The sequence below is a fragment of the Gorilla gorilla genome, chromosome 14, assembly GCF_029281585.2.
Source record: "Gorilla gorilla gorilla isolate KB3781 chromosome 14, NHGRI_mGorGor1-v2.1_pri, whole genome shotgun sequence".
NCBI lineage: Eukaryota > Metazoa > Chordata > Mammalia > Primates > Hominidae > Gorilla > Gorilla gorilla.
Genome location: NC_073238.2, coordinates 64201090 through 64222884, shown reverse-complemented (window position 1 = coordinate 64222884; position 21795 = coordinate 64201090). Strand labels below are relative to the sequence as shown.

Genomic DNA, 21795 nt, shown 5'->3' with positions numbered 1-21795 from the left:
TAGCAGGATTCATGTTGCTCTCCTAGGGGCTCTTTTCAGATTGATGACTTACCCCTTACCCCTCTTAGTGCCTCGAACTAGATCATGTTCAGACGTGTATAGAAAGTTAGTATGAGTTTATTTTGGTGCAAAAAATTTGAAATCCATGGAGTTTTTTTTCATAATACACATTTTTAATGAGCTTTTTAAAGTCCCCTCATAGTTCTTCTCTGCTACTTCATTTTCTCATATGTTCCATCTTTTTAACCTGTATATCACTATTTGCTGTATCTCTGACATCTGTTCTCCTTAAAACCTTTTGTTCTTGGATCTCTTCAACCTTTTTTCTTTTTTCTTTCTTTTTTTTTTTTTTTTGAGATGGAATCTCTCTCTGTCGCCCAGGCTGGAGTGCAGTGGTGCAATCTCAGCTCACCGCAACCTCTGCCTCCTGGGTTCAAGGGATTCTCCTGCCTCAGCCTCCCGAGCAGCTGGGATTATAGGCACGCACCATCACGTCCAGCTAATTTTTGTATTTTTAGTAGAGAGGGGGTTTTGCCATGTTGGCCAGGCTGGTTTCAAACTCCCGACCTCAGGTGATCCATCTGCCTTGGCCTCCCAAAGTGCTGGGGTTACAGGTGTGAACCACCTTGCTCGGACTTCTTTAACCTTTTGATACTAACAACCTTGCTTGCTCTCTTCCCTGTTTATAGGCTTTTCTTCAAACTCCCTAACCTTTGTCTAATCTTAATTTTTGCTGACTAAATCCCCCCAATCCTTGGTATTCCACTTAAGGGAATTTGTACTCTTTCAGCTATCCTAACTTAATATCTATGATTTCCTTTTAACAGGTCTTTCCTTTATGTCTTTTTTGAGACAGGGTTTCACTCTGTCACCCAGGCTGGAGTTCAGTGACACAATCACAGCTCATTGAATCCTCAAACTCCTAGGCTCAAGCAATCCCCCCATCCCACCCCCGCCCAGCCTCCCAAGTAGCTGGGACTACAGGTGTGTACCACCACATCTGGCTGATTTTTTTATTTTTTGTAAAGATGGGGTCTCACCATGTTGCCCAGGCGGGTTTCGAACTTCTTGGCTCAAGCGATCTGCCTGCCTCAGCCTCCCAAACTGCTGGGACTACAAGTGTAAGCCCCAGCATGTCTTTTAATAGGTCTCTCCTATATCAGCCTTTAACCTTTTTTAGCCATTCTGCATACCATTGATTTGAACATTATTTTCTTTACTCCCTTTTCAATGCCCCATCCTTAGCATATCTGTAGAATACACTCCTCACTCCCATCCTGAAACACACACACACATGCACAAACACCCTGTTACTTGCTTCTTAGTTAGTTTCAGCTCTCTTGATCTAATTCTTGTCGTTCCTACACATCATGATCCTTCCATGCATGATACCTTTTTTATTTCCCACTGTCACTGCCTTTCTTTTTAAATCCATCTTTGAAAAGCTAGTTCAGTTGTCACTTTCTTTGTGAGGTCTTCCATTACTATTCGAAAATATAATGATCTTGTTTTTTCAACAAAATTATACAGCCTTGTAATATCCCTAGTATGTAAAGCAGATGGTGTAATGGAGACAGATGGGGTTCTAGCTTTAAGACCAGCCTAGAGCGTGTGATAGCGGTTAAAGTGAGATGATGAGGGCCTCAACTAGCACTTGATATTAGGGGTGATTATATAAATGTAAGAAATGTTTAAGAGGTAAAATCGACATGATATATTGATTAGATGTGTCTGTGGAGAGGAAGTCGAAGTCAAGGGAAATAATGACTGGCTAAATGTTGTAATACCAGTGGACATAAAGAAGCAGGTTCATAGTGACTGGCTTTGGGAGCCAAAGAGATTTTTTAAGTAGAGATGGCTGCTGGGTGCAGTGGCTCATGCCTATAATCCCAGCACTTTGGGAAGCCGAGGTGGGCAGATCACCTGAAGTCAGGGGTTCAGGACCAGCCTGGCCAACATAGTGAAACCCTATCTCTACTAAAAGTACAAAAATGAGCCAGATGTGGTGATGTGCACCTGTAATCCCAGCTACTTGGGAGGCGGAGACGAGAATCACTTGAACCCCAGAGGCAGAGATTGCAATGAGTCAAGATGGCGCCACTGCACTCCCGCCTGGGTGATGGAGGGAGACTCCATCTCAAAAAAAAAAAAAAAAAAAAGTAGGGTTGGCTAGCAGGCAATTGGATTATAACAAGGTGAAATTCAAGGACAAGGCAAAGAATAGCCATATCTTATCAGTCTTAAGATTCATTAATTTAAGTGGTAGTTATGTGTCTAAAAAGATGTGTTATTGTTTTTTTACAGTCCTTCATTACAGTTTGAAGCTGCTTGGGCATTAACTAACATAGCATCAGGAACTTCCGCACAGACTCAAGCTGTTGTGCAGTCTAGTAAGTAAATTCCTTACTGTCTGAACTTTTTATGTTTTAATGATGGCAAGGAAGTAGAGTTTTGTAATAAAGAAATTTTATCTTGTAACATTTTTTAAGTGATGACTTTTATAAGTTACTTTTGATGACCGATATCTTTTTCATAGCCGTCATTAATTTATCATGAAAAAATTTTAATTGTGGTTATTAAAAGAAGAGTAGAGTTTTATCTTTTGGAGTAGACATCATGCTGTGATAACAGGATTTTAAATTCCATTTCTGATATCTTCAAGATGCTGAATGGCTTCTGCCTTTTAGCTTATGACATATTTTAAATTTTACTTTCCTCAAGATGGGCTAATAATTATTGTTAAATGACACTGACACAAGCTCTTTAGAAAAGTACTAGATATCACCACGTACGTTATTATAGTATGGGACACTTAGCTAATTTTAGGTGTGGTAATCAAGGTGATTTTAAGTAGCATGTGATATGGCAGTAAGTTACATTGAATCATGTATTGAGAATACTATTCTCACCAGACCCACAGGTGGCTCATGCCTCTAATCCCAGCACTTTGGGAGGCTAAGGCAAGCAGATCACTTGAGTTCAGGAGTTCAGGAACAGCCTAGGTGACATGACGAAATTGTGTCTCTACAAAATATTTAAAAATTAGCATTGCATGGTGGCGCATGCCTATAGTCGCACCTACTCAGGAGACAGAGGCAAGAGGATCGCTTGAGCCAGGGAGGCAGAGGTTGCAGTGAGCCGAGACTGCACACTGCATTCCAGCCCAGGTGACAGAGTGAGACCCCATCTCAAAAACAAACAAAGGCTGGGTGCAGTGGCTCACACCTGTAATCCCAGCACTTTGGGAGGCCGAGGCGGGTGGATCACGAGGTCAGGAGATCAAGACCATCCTTGCTAACATGGTGAAACCCTGTCTCTACTAAAAATACAAAAACAAAATTAGCCGGGCATGGTGGCGGGCACCTGTAGTCCCAGCTGCTTGGGAGGCTGAGGCGGGAGAATGGCGTGAACCCAGGAGGCGGAGCTTGCAGTGAGCTGAGATCGTGCCGCTGCACTCCAGCCTGGGTGACAAAGCGAGACTCCATCTCAAAAAAAAAAAAAAAAAAAAAAAGAGTTATCATGTGACCCAGCAGTTCTACTGCTAGGTGAAACCAAGAGATATGAAACATATTCATACAAACACTTGTACATAAATATTCACAGCAATGTTATTCATAACTAACCCAAATGTTCATTAACCGATGAGTGGATAAAGTGAATGTGGTATATACAATGGAATACAATTCAGCAGTAAAAAAGAATGAAGTACCAATACCTGTTACACATGGATGAACCTGAAGAATGTTAAGTGAAGTCAGACCCGCCAAAAAAACACAGTATGATTTCATTTGTATAAAATGTCCAGAATAGGCAAATCTGTAAAGACAGAAAGCAGATATTTAATGGTTGCCTGCGGCTTGGGGAATGTGTGGCAGAGGAACAAATGTGGAATGACTGCCTTAAGTATGAGATTTCCTTTTTCTTTTTTCTTTTTTTTTTTTTTAAGACGGAGTCTCGCTATGTCGCCAGGCTGGAGTGCAGTGGCGCGATCTCAGCTCACTGCAACTTCCGTCTCCTGGGTTCAAGCAATTCTCCTGCCTCACCCTCCCAAGTAGCTGGGACTACAGGCACACACCACCATGTCCAGCTAATTTTTGTATTTTTAGTAGAGACGGGGTTTCACTTTGTTGGCCAGGATGGTCTCAACCTCTTGACCTCGTGATCTGCCCGCCTCGCTTCCCAAAGTGCTGAGATTATAGGTGTGAGCCACTGTGCCCGGCTGAGTATGATATATTTTTTTTTTTGAGACGGAGTCTTGCTCTGTCACCCAGGCTGGAGTGCAGTGGCACGATCTTGGCTCACTGCAACCTCCATCTCCCTGGTTCAAGCAGTTCTCTGCCTCAGCCTCCAAAGTAGCTGGGATTACAGGCGCCCACCACCACGCCCGGCTAATTTTTATATTTTTAGTAGAGACAGGGTTTCACCATCTTGGCCAGGCTGGTCTTGAACTCCTGACCTAGTGATCCACCTGCCTCGGCCTCCCAAAGTGTTAGGATTACAGGCATGAGCCATCATACCCAGCCAAGATTTCTTTTGAGGTCCTGGAAATGTTATAAAATTAGATTGTGGTGATGTCCTCACAACTCTGTATAAATATGAAATGTCATTGAATTACACACTTAAATGTAAATTTATTGTAATTATATCTCCATAAAGTTGTTAAAACTGAATTAATTTTAATTTAAATTTTAAGTAAATAATACAAGTAATACACAGATACAGCAAAAAAAAATGAGGTAGTACACAGTTGATTGAAATTTTTAAAAAGTGATCTAGCTTATGCTGGAAATGGGTATAATGTATAAATTCTGTAAAGAGTAAGGATTACGAGAAATTATTTTAAAGTATAAGATAGACCTGATATGAGATTAATCAGTTCTTTGGTTAATCCCCATATCAGGAATTGAGATTATGTAGACTAAAGCATTACATTTTAAGGTTACATGTTTGGGGTAGGAACTCTTTTTTTTTTTTTTTTTAATGGATTATAGGAAGGATTTCATGCTGTTGCTTTCTTTTAGTTAATGATATGATAGCAACCTTTAGATACTGCCAGTTGGTACGGTACTTGACTATTACTAGGGGAAAATACTGAAATTGATTCTTTTTAGGGTAAAGATATTTGCCACATTTGTTCTTCCAGCTACAATATGCCAGGCTCTGTATTTGATCAATTTCTTTGATCTGAAATCTACAAACCCTTCAACATGTTGCTAGTATAAATATTAGTTTTTCTTTATTACAGATGCAGTACCTCTTTTTCTGAGACTTCTTCGTTCACCACATCAGAATGTTTGTGAACAAGCAGTATGGGCTTTGGGAAATATTATAGGTAAGCGGTTTGAAAGGAATCCTCTTAAGAATCTAAATTAACTTTTTTCCTACATTGGCATAGCCATTACATACTATGTTTCCTCTGAATTTAATGTGTGTTGACTCTCTTCTTGCCTCATAAGTACTGACTTAAGATGATACTCTTTGAAAAGGATATACAGTTTGCTGTTAGCATTGGTAGGTTAAATTTATGTTCCCCAAATCAAAATCTGGAGAAACAACACTTGATGCCTTTGACTAATGGTGAGGAAACATAGAACGTCAGTGTTCCCACATGAGCCATTGCATACATTTCAGACTTTCTCATCCTGAATGTAAGTTTTTTTTAAATACAATTTTCATTTCTGTAGGTGATGGTCCTCAATGTAGAGATTATGTCATATCACTGGGAGTTGTCAAACCTCTTCTGTCCTTCATCAGTCCCTCCATCCCCATCACCTTCCTTCGGAACGTCACATGGGTCATTGTCAATCTCTGCAGGAATAAGGATCCCCCACCGCCTATGGAGACAGTTCAGGAGGTAAATGAAGAATTGTAAAGGCCAGATGGTATATTTTCCCTATGTTTGTACTTCAGGAATTCATGTACAGGGGACAAAATAATACATATACTGATTTCATTGCAGGTGTGAGTTTTGTGTTTGTTTGTTTGTTTGTTTGATAACGGAGTCTTGCTCTGTCGCCCAGGCTGGAGTGCAGTGGCGCGATCTTGGCTCACGGCAAGCTCCACTTCCCGGGTTCACGCCATTCTCCTGCCTCAGCCTCCTGAGTAGCTGGGACTACAGGCGCCCGCCACCACGCCTGGCTAATTTTTTTGTATTTTTAGTACAGACGGGGTTTCACCATGTTAGCCAGGATGGTCTCGACCTCCTGACCTCGTGATCTGCCCGCCTCGGCCTCCCAAAGTGCTGGGATTACAGGCCTGAGCCACCACGCCCGGCCGCAGGTGTAAGATTTTAAAAGTAACATACCATATTTAATTACTCCTATGAAATAAAAGTTGAGTGTCTTACTGTACCTGAAAGAATGTCAGTTCATCCTAATGCCTATTTTTTTGATTATCTGCATAAAAAGAAAATATAAAAATTCAGAGAGAAAAATACAAAAGGAAAACAATCTCAAAGTTTTATTACTGTATTGCATTGTTGGTTTAAAGCTATAAAAGGGGGTTGCTACAGGCAAAACTAGTATACTTACATGCAAATGTTCTTGAATGAGTTTGCTTTAAGTCCAATTGATTTTTTTTCTTCTTCTTCTTTTGAGACAGTCTTGTTCTCTTGCCCAGGCTGGAGTGCAGTGGCATGATCTCAGCTCACTGCAGCCTCTGCCTCCTGGGTTCAAGCGAGTCTCGTGCCTCAGCCTCCTGAGTAGCTGGGATTACAGGCCAGTGCCACCACACCCGGCTAGTTTTTGTATTTTTAGTAGAGATGGGGTTTCACTGTGTTGGCCAGGCTGGTCTCAAACTCCTGACCTGAAGTGATCTGCTCACCTCAGTATCCCAAAGTGCTGGGATTACAGGTGTGAGCCACTGCCCCCACGACCTAACTCCAATTTATTACTGACAAAATTGGAGTTTTAAAAGTGTGACATATTTTTTGTTAAATCTACTAATTAAAACAAAGTAAAAACTTTTTTATTTACATTTGATATGTAAATAGATCCTTGTGCTTTGCATTTTAAAAAAAAATCCTACATAACCTTTATTCACTGTTGACTGTGTTATCTCTTTTTTTTTTTTTGAGACAGTCTCGCTCTGTTTCCCAGGCTGGAGTGCAGTGGCACAATCTTTGCCCACTGCAGCCTCCACATCCGGGGTTCAAGTGATTCTCATGTCTCAGGCATGTGCCACCATGCCAGGCTAATTTTTGTATTTTTAGTAGAAATGGGTTTTCACCATGTTGGCCAGCTGGTCTTGAACTCCTGGCATCAAGCAGTCCACCCACCTCACCCTCCCAAAGTGGTGGGATTACAAGCATGAGCCACCACACTTGGCCAACTGTGTATCTTTATAATGGACATCTTTCACTAGTACCTGCTACTTTTTGTTGCTATGCAAAGGTATTTTGTGTGATTTCCTACAACCCCCTGCTCCCTTTCTCCCATATTTTAAAAAGAGATCTCTGGGGCCTGAATTTAACAAGCAAAGCTTTGTACTTTGTACTGGTTTGAATTTTCTTGATTAAAGCTGAAGTTGAAAACTTTAATTTGACTTAAGTAGCTTATGAAGTAAAATCGTATTTTTACTTTAAGCAGGTAAGTGAGACAATTATGGCAGTTTTAAGTGTAGCTTTTCTTAAATAGCTGTAACTGTATATTTGCATCTCCGTTTTTTCCACTTGACATTTTATGCCATAAAGAAGGTTATTAAAAACAAATGTTTTTATTTTAAGGTACATTAACTTCTGCCAGATTTATTTGGATATTTTAACTTGTTAATTGAACATATTTCAGTTTAACATTTGAGATATGTTTTTGGTTTTTTTAGATTGAATTTATCAGGTTTTCATTTTCCTAAAAGATATTCAGACAAATTTAACATTGTCTTTCTCGCCCTACAAACCATATTTACCTGCTTTTTATGTCAAAGTTGTTTATTTTTGCAGACATATTAATTAACTAGTGTTAAGTATTGTTTATTTTCTTTCCTCAGATTTTGCCAGCTTTATGTGTCCTCATATACCATACGGATATAAATGTAAGTTAAGAAGCAGCTTAAATGTGGGATTTTGCTCTTGATGGGACAGAAAGGGTTTTTATGTAAGTGTCAGCATACATTTTATCAACTTGTCAAGTTTCTACAACGTATTTACAGTTTTCAGAAATAGGATTAAGCTTAAATTAGGTTTATAGCTTAAATCTGTAAGCAGTAACAGCCAGACAGCAAAAATGCTCACTTTTGAGAAATTACTGCATATGTGGTTTATTTCTGTCATTATTAAGTAGTGTTTTTAAACCTTAATATTTGTAAAGCGGTAAAACCTCATGAAACACCTTACTTTTTAAAAAAAATCTCACTGGTTCTTACAACAGATAGGCTAGATATTATTCCCCCCATTTTATAGAATAAGAAGAAACGGACTCTCAGAGAGAGATTAAATGACTTATCTAAAGTGGAAGAGCTAGTAAGGGTCAGAGTCAATATTCAAATTAAAGTCTTCTCATAACAGGTCTTGGGTACTTGTCACAAAACCATGCTGCCTTTTTATGCTACGGTCTTTTTAGATATAGTATAGAAGAATATATAGTTTTAAATGCAAGGCATTTTTAGGTGATTTTTTTTCATTATATTCAGATTTAGTGAAGCATTTACTGTCAACATTCTGGCAAGTTTGATACTATCTAGGCAATCTGAAAATTCTCCTAAATGCAGTAAGGTAAATTGTTACTTTTCCATGGAGTAAAACAGTGGATAAATTTCGGTGACTAGTGTTGATCCAGTTTCTTTTATTCTAACTAACATCTCTTTCTGATTTGTTGTATATTTGTGTTTTTGTAATCTTATCTTTATCTACATACACATAACATGTACATACATATGTGTATATGTGTGGCAGAATTGTGAATTGTGTGTAATTTATCACTGGGACAAAGAAATACATCTTTGCTTACCTTTCTCACAAGGCAATATAATTTGTATATAAAAATTGTATCACATTACTCTAGCTCATTTGCAGATTTTAAGCTCTTAGGATGGAATCTTTTAAAGGTAGCTAAAGTCACTTTGTGTTTGACACAGCCTAAAATGTCATTAAAATGAAGTAAAACATGTTTATATGCCGTCTTATTTCCAAAATGGATATAAAGTGACTTAACAAAAGACATATAAGATAATATCTGTAAAGGAAAAAGTAAAATTTATACAGAAGTTTAGTTGTTGCTGTTGAAAGTTAAGTTTAGTTGTAAGCTTTCTGACAGCAAAGATTAAAAGGGGAATAAGCAAAATATCTACTGTTTGCCTCAGGACTTTCCCCCAGAACATTATAGAATTAATTATAGGCAAATAAAAGCTTTCACCATCTGTTGGTTGTGTTTATGTGAAAGCTGGGGTATTAAAGTGGCAGTGTACTGTAGTTACAGGTATATTAGTCAAGTTTAGCAAACACTCACAAATTGTTCCACTTAAAGCCAGAATTGTGCCATGAATTGTACACTCAGTGATAAGACATAAAGAGACCGTGCCTTCTAAGACCTTAACATTAAAGATGTAAAAAGAGTTAAAAGGAAAGAACTTATGTCAAGAAATTGCTGTGCTGGATCTCTCTGTAGACTCCTTTTATCTTACCAGTATCCTTGTAAGATAAGTTTTATTCTCCTATTTTACAAATACAGAGATTGAAACTCGGTATAGTTAAATAATCTTTCTAAGGTCATGCAGTGAATGAGAGCCATACCTGAGAACTGAAGCCAGGTCCAAGGCCTGTGCTTTTTCATACCATGATCACATATTCAGTATAATCCATAGGCTCACAGTGAAAAAAAAAAAAATCATACCATAAGCACATAAACATAAAACATGGTATGAAAGCCAACAAGAAAAAAAGATAGAGCAATGACCAAAGTGCTATATTATGGAAGCACAGATAATTTTGCTGGCGAAGCAGAAAGCTTCATTGACAAAGTAACATTTGAGACGAGCATTATAAGGAGACAGAAGTGGGGACAGAGTCAAATGTGTTCATAGTTACCATTTATTGAGTTTAAAATCTGCCAGGCACTGTTTTAAGCACTTTTGCTATGTTAACCCATTTAATTCTTACAAAAGTCTTGTGAGATTGGTACTCTCATTATCTCCATCGTTGTAAAAGAAGCAGAGGTACTTAAGTAATTTGTCTCATGTCATATAACTAGGATGAATAGGATTTTCACAGGTTGAGAGAAAGTCATTTCAAGAACACGGGGGAAAATATTAAGAACTCAAGAATACATGGAGGTTTAAGAGAATACATGTAGATAATAACCTAATACGTTCGCTAAGGAGTTAATTTGCAGAGTCTTTGATTCTTTTTTTTTTTTTTTCTTTTTTTTCCGAGATAGAGTCTCGCTCTGTCATCCAGGCTGGAGTGCAGTGGCGCGATCTAGGCTCACTGCAACCTCCGCCTCCCGAGTTCAAGGGATTCTCCTGCCTCAGCCTCTCCAGTAGCTGGGATTACAGTGCATGCCACCACTCCCTGCTATTTTTTTATATGAGTTTTTGATTCTATATTAAAGAGTTTTAAGTTTATCTTGTAATGACTGCAGAGTCATTGTAGATTTTTTAAATCGAGAAATGATATTTCTGTTTTATACAGATAAAATTATCTGTAACAGACAAATAACACAGAAAAGGTATGGAAGGTTTGAAGTAGGGAAAGTTTGACTGTAGGTAGATGTATTTTGCTATCATAATAGGTTTAGGGAAGTTGATGAAGGCATGGACTACTACTAAATTGCAATAATAGGAATCATTAAGGGAGAAAAAACTTTGAGTGTTAGGAAATAAAGTGAGTAGAACTTGGAACTTGTTGTTCCTCAGTGGCAGTATTTTCCAAAAGCAAAAGACAATACAGATTTTGGATTTGTCAGTATTTAAAGGATTGATGAAAACCTGGGCATTGAGTGAGATCGCCTGGGGGAGGCTGTATTTCGGAAGGAGGGCTAAAAATGTAACTCAGGAATTCCTGGCGTTTCAGGAATGGCAGCAAGGGAAGAAGAACCAACAAAGGAGTTTTTAAAAGTAGTATGATGATGGCTGGGCACGGTGGCTCACATTTGTAATCCTAGCACTTTGGAAGGCTGAGGACGGCGGATCACTTGAGGTCAGGAGTTTGAGACCAGCCTGGCCAACATAGCAAAACCCCGTCTCTACTAAAAATACAAAAATTAGCTGGGCATCATGATGCGTGCCTGTAATCCCAGCTACTTGAGAGGCTGGGGCAGGAGAATCGCTTGAGTCGGGGAGGTGGAGGTTGCAATGAACCGAGATCACGCCACTGCACTCCCACGTGGGCAACAGAGCGAGATGCTGTGTTAAAAAAAAATAACAATTAAATAAAATTAAAGTAGTGTGATAGAAGCATAAAATGTGGAACAAATAGTGGGGAAAAAATAAGGCAGAGATTTAATAGGTTCTAGATCATATAGTCTTGTCTAAAGAACTACATACGCTTTTTATGTAGTAGATAAGGAGCCAGAGAATAAATGGTCAAATTTTTATTTTGGGTTGATAGCTCAAAGGCTAATATAGATCAAAGGCAAGAAAATCACTTGAGCCCAGGAGTTCAAGCCCAGCCTAGGCAACATACTGGGACCTCATCTCTAAAAATAAAAAATTAGAGACTACAAGTATCTGCAGTTTCAGGGTGCCTAACACCCAGCTGTAGCTTACCTTCTCCCAGCCTTTGAGGTATTGTCATGGAGACCCCACTGAAAACCATTAGTTGAGCTCAGTCTACAATTTCATTATTATATTAGTTAGAAGAAAAAATAGTTTTCTGCTAATAGTAGTGACCATGTAATGGAGAAACATCTTAAGGCATCATGTCGTTTTGCACAGGATTCTGTTTTGTGGACACAGTTTATTTAAACACACTATTATGGATAGGCATTTAGGCCATTTCCTGAATTTTGCAAATGTAAAAGTATTATACCAATGACTATTGTGTGTTTTCATATTATTGGAGGTATATCTTCAGGGTATATTCTTAGAAGCAGGATTGCTGGGTCACAGAGTGAATGCATTTGTAATTTCGTTGCATACTGCCAAATTCCCTGCTGTAAGGGTTGTGCCATTTTGCCTTGGTATCTGGGAAGGTTTGTATTCTTGTTCTAGTGGTTGCCTTTATTGTGGTTGCCCTTATTCTTATATCTTTTCTTTTTTACTGTTTTGATAGTTTTAAACGACATTTTTCGACTCCTTTATCTATTATGTAGTGTATGCAGTATGCATTCAAAAGTGAAAGTGACTTTCTCAGTATCCTTGCCAATAGAGTGTGTTGTCACATTTAAAATTTTTGCTCATCTGATAGGTGAGAAACAGTATCTCAGTTTTAATTTGCATTTTACTTTTTATGAATGACGTTGAACATTATTTCATTTATTTAAGGGCCATTTTAATTTGTATCTTTGCGAACAGACTAGTCATATTTACTGTCTGTTTTTCTGTAGGATTTTTGGTCTTTTTCTTAGGTTTTAAGAGTTCTTTATATATTAAGGATATTAGTTCTGCCATACTTAAAATACTTCCCTAGTTTGTCTTTTGTCTTTGACTATGATGTTTTGCCATGTGAACTTTTTGTATATAATCAAATTCATCAATTTTTTTTTTATTGTATCTACATTTTGTCTGAACTATAGATGTTTTATGTTAGAGAAATATCTATACATTCCTTTTTTGGGTGTTCTATCAAGGACACTGAAAAAATGTAATGAATTTTTCAGTGTCTGTAGAGAAAATTCTATTATTTTCTCCTTAAATCTATTAATAAAACTTATATTAATGATATTTTTAAAAATTGAACCATCCTTGCATTCTTTGAAACATCTCACTTGATCATTATATGTTAGTTTCTCAATGTAGTATGTGATTCTGTTAATAATATTTTATTTCAGATTTTTACATCAGCATTCACGTTAAGTGATACTGGTTTGCAGTTTAGCTTTTGTTCAATTTATTAGGCAATAATTTACATTAATTACAAATATTAATATTAAATTTAATTATGTTAATACAGTTAATGGTGCTATAATTATGATGTATTAGGTTTTATACTTTTATTGTTTTATTAAAGTTGAGGTGTTAATGTTATGCTTCCTTCATTTTCTGTACTCTGGAACAATTTATATAGCATCGAGTCTGTCTGACCTTTGAAGATTTGATAGTTTCCCTCTTAAATCCTTTGGGGTTTTGGTACTTTTTTGTGGAGTTAGTTTCATGATAATTTTCTTTATTTTTGATATGGAAGTTGGCTTGTTTAAGCACTCTTTCTAAAGGAGGTCAGTTTTTATAAACTATTGTTCTAGTAAATTATTCATTGCATCTACATTTACTTGCATTAAAGTGTGCAGGGTAGTTTTTTGTTCTAATTTATTATTTTAAGGGTTATTTTATCATTTCTGATTTTGTGTATTTGTGCCCCCTCCCTGCTCTTTTCTAATTAAGTTAGGTAGGACTTTTTCTTAGTTGTTTTTTTGTTTGTTTTTTGTTTTTTTCAGAGAACCAGGGTTTCAGTTTATTAGTTAGATCTATGATTTTTCTATCCTTTATCTCATTACTTTTGTATTTTTCATTGACTCGTCATAATCACCCAAAATCCGTAGTTTACACTGTTGTTCACTCACTCTTGCTGTTGTGCATTCTGTGGGTTCAGACAAATTTGTATAAATTTTTAAGGCTATGAATTTTCCTTTAATCACTGTTTTAAATAAATGTCATAGATTCTGATGTGTGGCATTTTTGTTTTAACTTTTTAGAAATTTTGTTGAGTTTAGGCCAGGTGTTTTGGCTCATGCCTGTAATCCCAGCACTTTGGGAGGCTGAGGCGGGCGGATCACCTGAGGTCAGGAGTTTGAGACCAGCCTGGCCAACATGGTGAAACCCCATTTCTACTAAAAACACAAAAATTAGCTGACTGTGATGGCACGCACCTGTAATCCCAGCTACATGGGGCACTGAAGCAGGAGAATCACTTGAACTTAGGAGGCAGAGATTGCAGTGAGCCAAGATTGTGCTACTACACCCCAGCCAGGGTGACAGAGTGAGACTCTGTCTCAAAAAGAAAAAAAAAATAGAAATTTTGTTGTTGGGTTTTTCTGTTTGTGTGTGTGTGTGTGTGTGTGTGTGTGTGTGTGTGTGTGTGTGTGTTTCACCTAAGAGCTGTTTAATATAAGGCTATTAAATTTCTATATAGAAAAGCCTTTTTGGTTTTCATTTTATTAATGTATAAGTTTATTGCCTTGTGATAGGCTTGTAATGTTTCTGACTTAGGTAATTTATTGATGTTTTCTTTGAACCTAATATGATATTTGTACATGTGCAAGTTGTAGTTGCCATTATCAGGGTATAAAGTTCAATATATATTCATAAGAGTTATACCTTTATTTTTTGCCTATTTGACTTCCCTCATATGACAGTAGTATGTTAAAACCTCCTATTATTAGTATGTTTTTACATATATTTGTGTGTGTGTGTGTGTGTGTGTGTGTTTATTCTCTGCTTTAAAACAGTGATTGCAGGGCTATTTGGTTAATAGATGTTTATAACTGTTGTATTTTCATGATAAATTGTGGGATTTAACTTTGTAAAGTATCCTTTTTTCTTTGTAATTCTTTTTAGATTAAATTCTACTGGTCTTTTAACAGGGTTACAACCTCAGCTTTCTTTTTATCATTTACTTGGCATACTTTTGCTCATCCCTTTATTTTTAGCCTTTCCAAATTCTTTGTTTTATGTGTGTCTCTTGTATACAGCGTGGAATTGTGTTTGTTTTGAGAGCCAGGGCCAATTTGAAAATCTTTTTTTTTTTTTAATAGGTTAGTTAGGCCCATTCACATAGGTTGATAGATTGATTTGAACTGTCATTTTGTGAAATAATGTCCCTGTGTTTTTTTTTTTTTTCTCTGCTAAGCATACTTTTGTCTTTTTCAGTTTTCTTTTGGTATTTGGGGAAGTTTGTATTTTTGTTCTAGTGGTTACCTTTATTCTTACACCTTTTTAATGCTCTCTTACTATCTGTTTTGACAGTTTTAAATGATATTTTTTTTACTTCTGTCTCTTACCTGTGCAATGATGCATGAGCTTATTCTATTTTCTCTTCTTGCCTCAACCTCCCATTTTTTAATCTGATTCTAGACTTATCTATTTTGCCAAATTTGGAACATATTTCTTCATATTTTTTTCAGCTCCGCCTTTCCTTGTAGGGACTCTGAAGGCACAAATATTAGATCTATTGTTATTGTGCTGGAAGTTCCTGAGAGTTAATTTCTGTTTAATCTTTTTTTTTTCTGTTATTCAGTTTGGATGATTTCTATTGATGTATCTTTGGGTTCATTTATTTTTTTTCCCCCTTCTATCATGTCGGGTTTTTTTGCTGAGAATTCCCACTTTAAATTTGTTTCAAATGTGTTCATAATTGTTCACCAGTGCATTTTTATGATAGTTACTTTAAAATCTTATCAAGTCCTTGTCAGATAATTCCAATATGTGTGTCATCTCAATATTGGCATCTGTTGACTGTCTTTCTCTTTCGAGAATTTCCTGGATCTTGGTATGAAGGGTTATTTTCCATTGTAGCCTACACATATTGGTGTTATGCTTTGAGACCCCTGTTTCTAGGTAAATCTAGTTACTGTTACTGCCAGGGTGGGCAGTAGCCAGACTTTGTTCTCAGACCCAGCATCTGCAGACACCTCCAGCGGGGAGGCCTCCTCACTTCCAGAGTGGGAAATGGGCTGGTAGGTGGGCTCAGCTCTTAGGTCCAGCTTCTGTCCTCTCTTTTACACAGTCTTGAGGCAAGAGGTCCAGACAAAAGCTAGAATTTAATTTTTTCTCCTCTTACAGATAATGGAAATTTTTAGTGTTCTCTGACTCTTAGTAATGCTGAAGGGGTGTGGGTTATATGTGTAGTTTTATTTTATTTATTCATCTATATCCTTTTTTGAAGGGTATGTGAATTCAGGTGCCTGCTATTATTTTAGGGCAAAAAGATGTGATGTCTTCCATTTGGATGACCTAATAGGAAACATCTTGATTTCGCATAAGCTACAACCAGTGCTTATATTCCTCTGTGACGACACCAAGCAATGCCACATACAAGATCTTTGACCTTGAATGAATCACCAGATCGCTAAGCCTGTTTTCTTCTATGTAGTTGCAAAGTTAGGATGGGCATAGGGCATGGTTTATACTCCAGGTTTATACTTCAGTTGGGGACACATTTCAGGAGATTTTCAAACAATTTTTTCCCCAGATGAAGTTAAAGTGCCAAGTCATTTCTTTTATTGGTTTACTTTAGTAGCCTGAAAAATTGTATTGCTAAATATGTTGGAAAACCAGTAGAGTAAATAGATGACCTTTCTGTTCTCTTCTGAACTTGAAACAGTATGGTGTGTTGGCCTCATTCTTGTAAATAGTGTTTTTCTGTGTGATTATTAGGTAGCTAATTTGTGAGGGCAGGGAGAATTACTTTTTCTCCCTGTTTTTAAATTCATCTGTCTGATACATAAATGCAGAAGTTGGAATAGAAGTTTTCCCAGACTTCTGTGTCTCATTTTCTGTGAAGAATGATCTGAGGTAGGCACTGAAAGAAAGATAAGGTACTTTCTACTTAATAGATTAATCAGCTAAGCAGATATTTTTGCCACTAAACTAAAACTTGAAATTTGGTTACTTTTTCTGTCACTACTCCTGAGGTGTGTTGAACAAGTAAAGCATTCAAACAAATATGTAAAATGGTTTTTCTTTTGTGTTTCCTGTAGATTCTTGTAGACACTGTTTGGGCTCTGTCATACTTGACAGATGGAGGTAATGAGCAGATACAGATGGTTATTGATTCAGGAGTTGTGCCCTTTCTTGTGCCCCTTCTGAGCCATCAGGAAGTCAAAGTTCAAGTAAGTATTTTTAAATTTTTCTTATTTGTATACAGTTGTGTTTGCTATAACCAGTTAACTTGTACAACTAGGCTTTAATTCTATCTGTAAGTGCTTATCTTCCACATTTCTTCTGCTAGTCCCTGAGCCTGATTTTGTTGATTTCCAAATCTTTATCTCACCCAGTTTCTTTGCTGAGTTCCACACCTGTATAGCCAGTTGTTCTTGACCCTTTATACATATCATCTAAGAACTCCTTCAAGCTTTCCGTGGTTAACTAGACAGAAATGAAACGATCATCTCCCACAAACCTGCTCTTCTTCCTTGTCTACCTTCAGTGAACAGCATGGCCAAAGCTAGAAATTTTGATTCCTCCTTGCAATTCCCATTCCATTACAAAATCATTTCAATTCTTCTTATATAGGTTCAAATCTGTCTCTCCTTATCTATCTAGAACAACAGATTTAGTTCAAGACTCTATCTTTCCCCCAAATAATTGCAATAACCTAATTGCATTTCTTCTTTCTCTCTCCCACTCTAATTAGGGGTAGGCACTTGCTAGATCTGTTCATCCTGCTTTACCAAAGTGACTTTCTAGGTGGAAGTGTGTGCCCATTCCAGGTGTTTATTAAAATATTATATATTGTTTTGAGATGGAGTCTTGTTCTGTCGCCCAAGCTGGAGTATGGTGGCGCGATCTCTGCTCACTGCAGCCTCTGCCTCTCAGGTTCAAGCGATTCTCCTGCCTCAGCCTTCAGAGTAGCTGGGATTACAGGCATGCACCATCACACCAGCTAATTTTTGTATTTTTAGTAGAGATGGAGTTTCACTATGTTGCCCAGGCTGGTCTTAAGCTCCTGACCTCAGGTGATCCCCCCCGCCTCGGCCTCCCAAAGTGCTGGGATTATAGGCATGAGCCACCATGCCCAGCCTTAAGAAACTGGACTTCTTCTAAAATTTTAATTTCCTTTTATTTTTTGAATCTTTTTCCAACCAATTTTCACACAATTTTTTTTTTCATAAAGTTTCAGTTTTTCACAAGAGACTATTTAAAATTCAGAATAGCTCTCAGACTGCTTGGTGCTTTGTGAAAGGATGAAATAAGTGTTATTTACGCCTTGCGTTTTTACTTTTTCTCAGGATTATGAAAAATATAGAATTAGTCTTATAAGCAAATAAATTTATAGAAAACATTTTATCCCCACCCTAGACAGCAGCCCTCAGAGCAGTTGGCAACATAGTGACTGGCACCGACGAGCAGACCCAGGTTGTTCTCAATTGTGATGTCCTGTCACACTTCCCAAATCTCTTATCACACCCAAAAGAGAAGATAAATAAGGTAAGGCATATAATGTCCTCATTATGCTATTTCTTTCTATGTTTCATTTTTAACTGTCTCCTTGTTTCTATTGCTACTTGTTTTTTCTTAAAAGCCACTGCAGCGAAGATGAGAATTATTTTAAATCACCTCTGCAAATGTTTTTCTTCAACTTTTTTTTTTTTTTGAGACAGAGTCTGTCTGTTGCCTAGGCTGGAGTGCAGTGGCACGATCTCGGCTCACTGCAACCTCTGCCTCCTGGGTTCAGGCGATTCTCCTGCCTCAGCCTCCCGAGAAGCTGGGACTACAGGTGCCTGCCACCACGCCTAGCTAATTTTTGTATTTTTAGTAGAGACGGGGTTTCACCATATTGGCCAGACCGGTCTTGAACTCCTGACCTTGTGATCCGCCTGCTTCAGCCCCACGAAGTGCTGAGATTACAGGCGTGAGCCACCGCGCCCAGCCTTTTTCAACTTTTAATCACTTCTGGTAGGTGCTGCCCTGGTCATCACAGAGTAAAAAACATTTTTAGACTACCTGTGTTTCTATTTAAGTAGACTGAGCATAGCAACAATCATTAAATTAGTAGCCACTTGAAAGTGCAGACAAAATCTGCCATTTGAATGGGCTGGTATTTTTTTAAACGAACCGATCATAAAAATTTTGATCTCCCAGCAAAATTAGTTTGGACCCAAAGACGAGGTGCCTAAATTGAAGGATCATGAAAAATTACTCTTTTTAAGATTTCAAGCTTCATAGACAAGTTTATTATTAATTGTGTAATATGTACTTACTAGTATGTAATAAGTCTTCATGCCTGGCTTATTTCATCTAGCATGTTTTCAAGGTTCATTCATTTTGCAGCATGTGTCAGAACTTTATTCTTTCTATGGCTGAATAAATATTCCATTGTATGTATACACCACATTTTGTTTTTACATTCTTCTGTTGATGGACACTTGGGTTGTTTCCACCTTTTCACTATTACGAAGAATGCTGCAGTGAACATTGGCATACAAATACCTATTTGAGTTCCCGCTTTCAGTTTCTTTGGATATATAACTGCGAGTAGAATTGCTCGATCATATGTTAATTCTGGGTTTAGCTTTTTGAGGAACCACCAAACCGTTTTCTATTGCAGCTGCACTGTTTTACATTCCCACCAGCAGTGTTACTAGAATTCTAATTTCTCCACATCCTAGCCAACGTTTATTTTCTGTTAAAAAAAATTACTGACATCCTAGTAGATGTGAAGTGGTGTCTCATTGTGGTTTAAATTTACATTTAGTTGGCCGGGCATGGTGGCTCACGCCTGTAATCCCAGCACTTTGGGAGGCCGAGGCGGGCGGATCACGAGGTCAGGAGATTGAGACCATCCTGGCTAACACAGTGAAACCCCGTCTCTACTAAAATTACAAAAAATTAGCCGGGTGTGGTGGCAGACGCCTGTAGTCCCAACTACTCAGGAGGCTGAGGCAGGAGAATGGCATGAACCCAGGAGGTGGAGTTTGCAGTGAGCCAAGTTTGTGCCACTGCACTCCAGCCTGGGCGACAGAGCGAGACTCTGTCTAAAAAAAAAGGAAAAAAGAAAAAAAAAAGAAATAAATTTACATTTAGTTTACTAAAGTTTTGTCTGCCTAATATACTACCATCACCCAAACCCAGCAGAACTGATCATTTCTTCTTCGTCATCATAACTATATTTATATAGTTGCTTGAGTATAATTTGACTGTTGGGTTCTTATAGAAAAGTATGGTGTCAAAAAACACATTTTATAGATACATTTGTTCCAGTGAAGACAAAGAAGCCAGAGACTTTCAGACTCTGGGCCAGTTACTTTTACTAAAGAAATTTTTAACAATATAGGTGGGTTTTTTTTTAGCTAAATGAATATATTCCATAATTGGAAACAACTGAGAAGTGAGGCAGCTGGGCAGAAGTCAGCATAGAAAGGTTCCGGCCTGTGATGTAGTATGCTTTTAAGTGAGGGTATCGTGGGGGTAGAGGAAAATTTCATAGAAATGCCATCTCAACTTCAGCAAGGCAATTAGTTACTTCAAAAATTTTTTGCCTTGAAAATTTGTTACTTGCATTTTGAGACTATCATAGGACCCTGGAAGTAGAAGTTACCAACTTGATTTTCTTCCCTCAGCATTTCTGTTTGAAACTTTTTAAATCTACAAAAAATGTGCAAGAATAGTATAGTGAACACCCATGTACTCTAAACACAGATTCAGCAATTATTAACCGCAGTTGGATGGCAAAACAAATTCAGTTGTGGAAGAGGAAGATACACATGTGATACTAACCTGCAAACAGCTCACAGACGTGTTTATGACTTATAAATCCCTTAGTTTTAGAATATTTATGTTATATAGACCCATGCTAGACTAGTTAGATGGTTAATTTTTATGGAATACTTGAATGACTATATCTTGTGAGTAAATATTTTTTAAAATTAAAAAAGAAATCACCTTTATTAGAAGTAGTTTTTAAGTAGTTTTAGAAATTCAGTTGTATAATGGCTGGGCGCGGTGGCTCATGCCTGTAATCCCAGCACTTTGGGAGGCCTAGGCGGGTGGATCACGAGGTCAGGAGATCGAGACCATCCTGGCTAACACGGTGAAACCCCGTCTCTACTAAAAACAGAAGAAAATTAGCCGGGCGTGGTGACGGGTGCCTGTAGTCCCAGCTACTCGGGAGACTGAGGCAGGAGAATGGCGTGAACCCGGGAGGCAGAGCTTGCAGTGAGCCGAGATCACGCCACTGCACTCCAACCTGGGCGACAGAGCGAGACTCCGTCTCAAAAAAAAAAGAAAAGAAAAAAGAAATTCAGTTGTATATTTATTTCTGTCTTTTAGAGGAAGCTAATGCACAGACATGTAAGCTCCATGAATAAAGATTTCTGTTTTGTTCATTTCTATAAAATCACCATTTCCTAGAATAATGCCTAGCTTATAGTAGGCCTATATATTAATGAATGGATAAATGCCAGGTTATTGGAGCCCAAATATAATTAATGGAAGTTTCCTTATAACTTGTTTAAAATGGAAAATTTTGTATACCTAATCACTTTTTAGGTACAGTCTCTTTAACGTAATTCAGGTGATTTTGTTATTGTCTATATAAAATATATTAGAAAGACATTAAAGGTATTATTTTTCAAATAAAGGTGCCCTATATTTTGTTCAATTATAGGAAGCAGTGTGGTTCCTTTCCAACATAACAGCAGGCAACCAGCAACAAGTTCAAGCTGTAATAGATGCTGGATTAATTCCTATGATTATTCATCAGCTTGCTAAGGTTGGTCATATTATGAGTTCACCGTGTCTATTAATCTGTTAATAACCAAGACTTTTTGGATAAAGAGTCCATTTTATGATCTCATTTTTAACCTTCAGGGGGACTTTGGAACACAAAAAGAAGCTGCTTGGGCAATCAGCAACTTAACAATAAGTGGCAGAAAAGATCAGGTGAGTTTGAAAACCTGTAACTGTCATGATTGTTAATACTGGAAAGCATGCTGCTCTCTTATGTTTAGTAGTTGCTGACTGTATTGTGTTCTTTTTGGGGAAAAGATA

The 21795-nt window shown here is 37.6% G+C and overlaps 1 protein-coding gene across 3 annotated transcripts in view; it reads left to right on the top strand.

Moving 5' to 3' along the window:
- Positions 1 to 21795, top strand: part of KPNA3 (karyopherin subunit alpha 3) — a 93826-nt gene that overhangs the window by 65389 nt on the left and 6642 nt on the right. For all 3 annotated transcript variants that reach the window (XM_031001314.3, XM_063697389.1, XM_019039848.3), the window contains 8 exons: positions 2305 to 2390; positions 5246 to 5332; positions 5685 to 5854; positions 7984 to 8028; positions 16785 to 16916; positions 18106 to 18234; positions 21413 to 21517; positions 21616 to 21687. In XM_031001314.3, coding sequence (XP_030857174.1) covers positions 2305 to 2390; positions 5246 to 5332; positions 5685 to 5854; positions 7984 to 8028; positions 16785 to 16916; positions 18106 to 18234; positions 21413 to 21517; positions 21616 to 21687 — 826 coding nt within the window. The remainder of the gene's footprint in view (positions 1 to 2304; positions 2391 to 5245; positions 5333 to 5684; positions 5855 to 7983; positions 8029 to 16784; positions 16917 to 18105; positions 18235 to 21412; positions 21518 to 21615; positions 21688 to 21795) is intronic.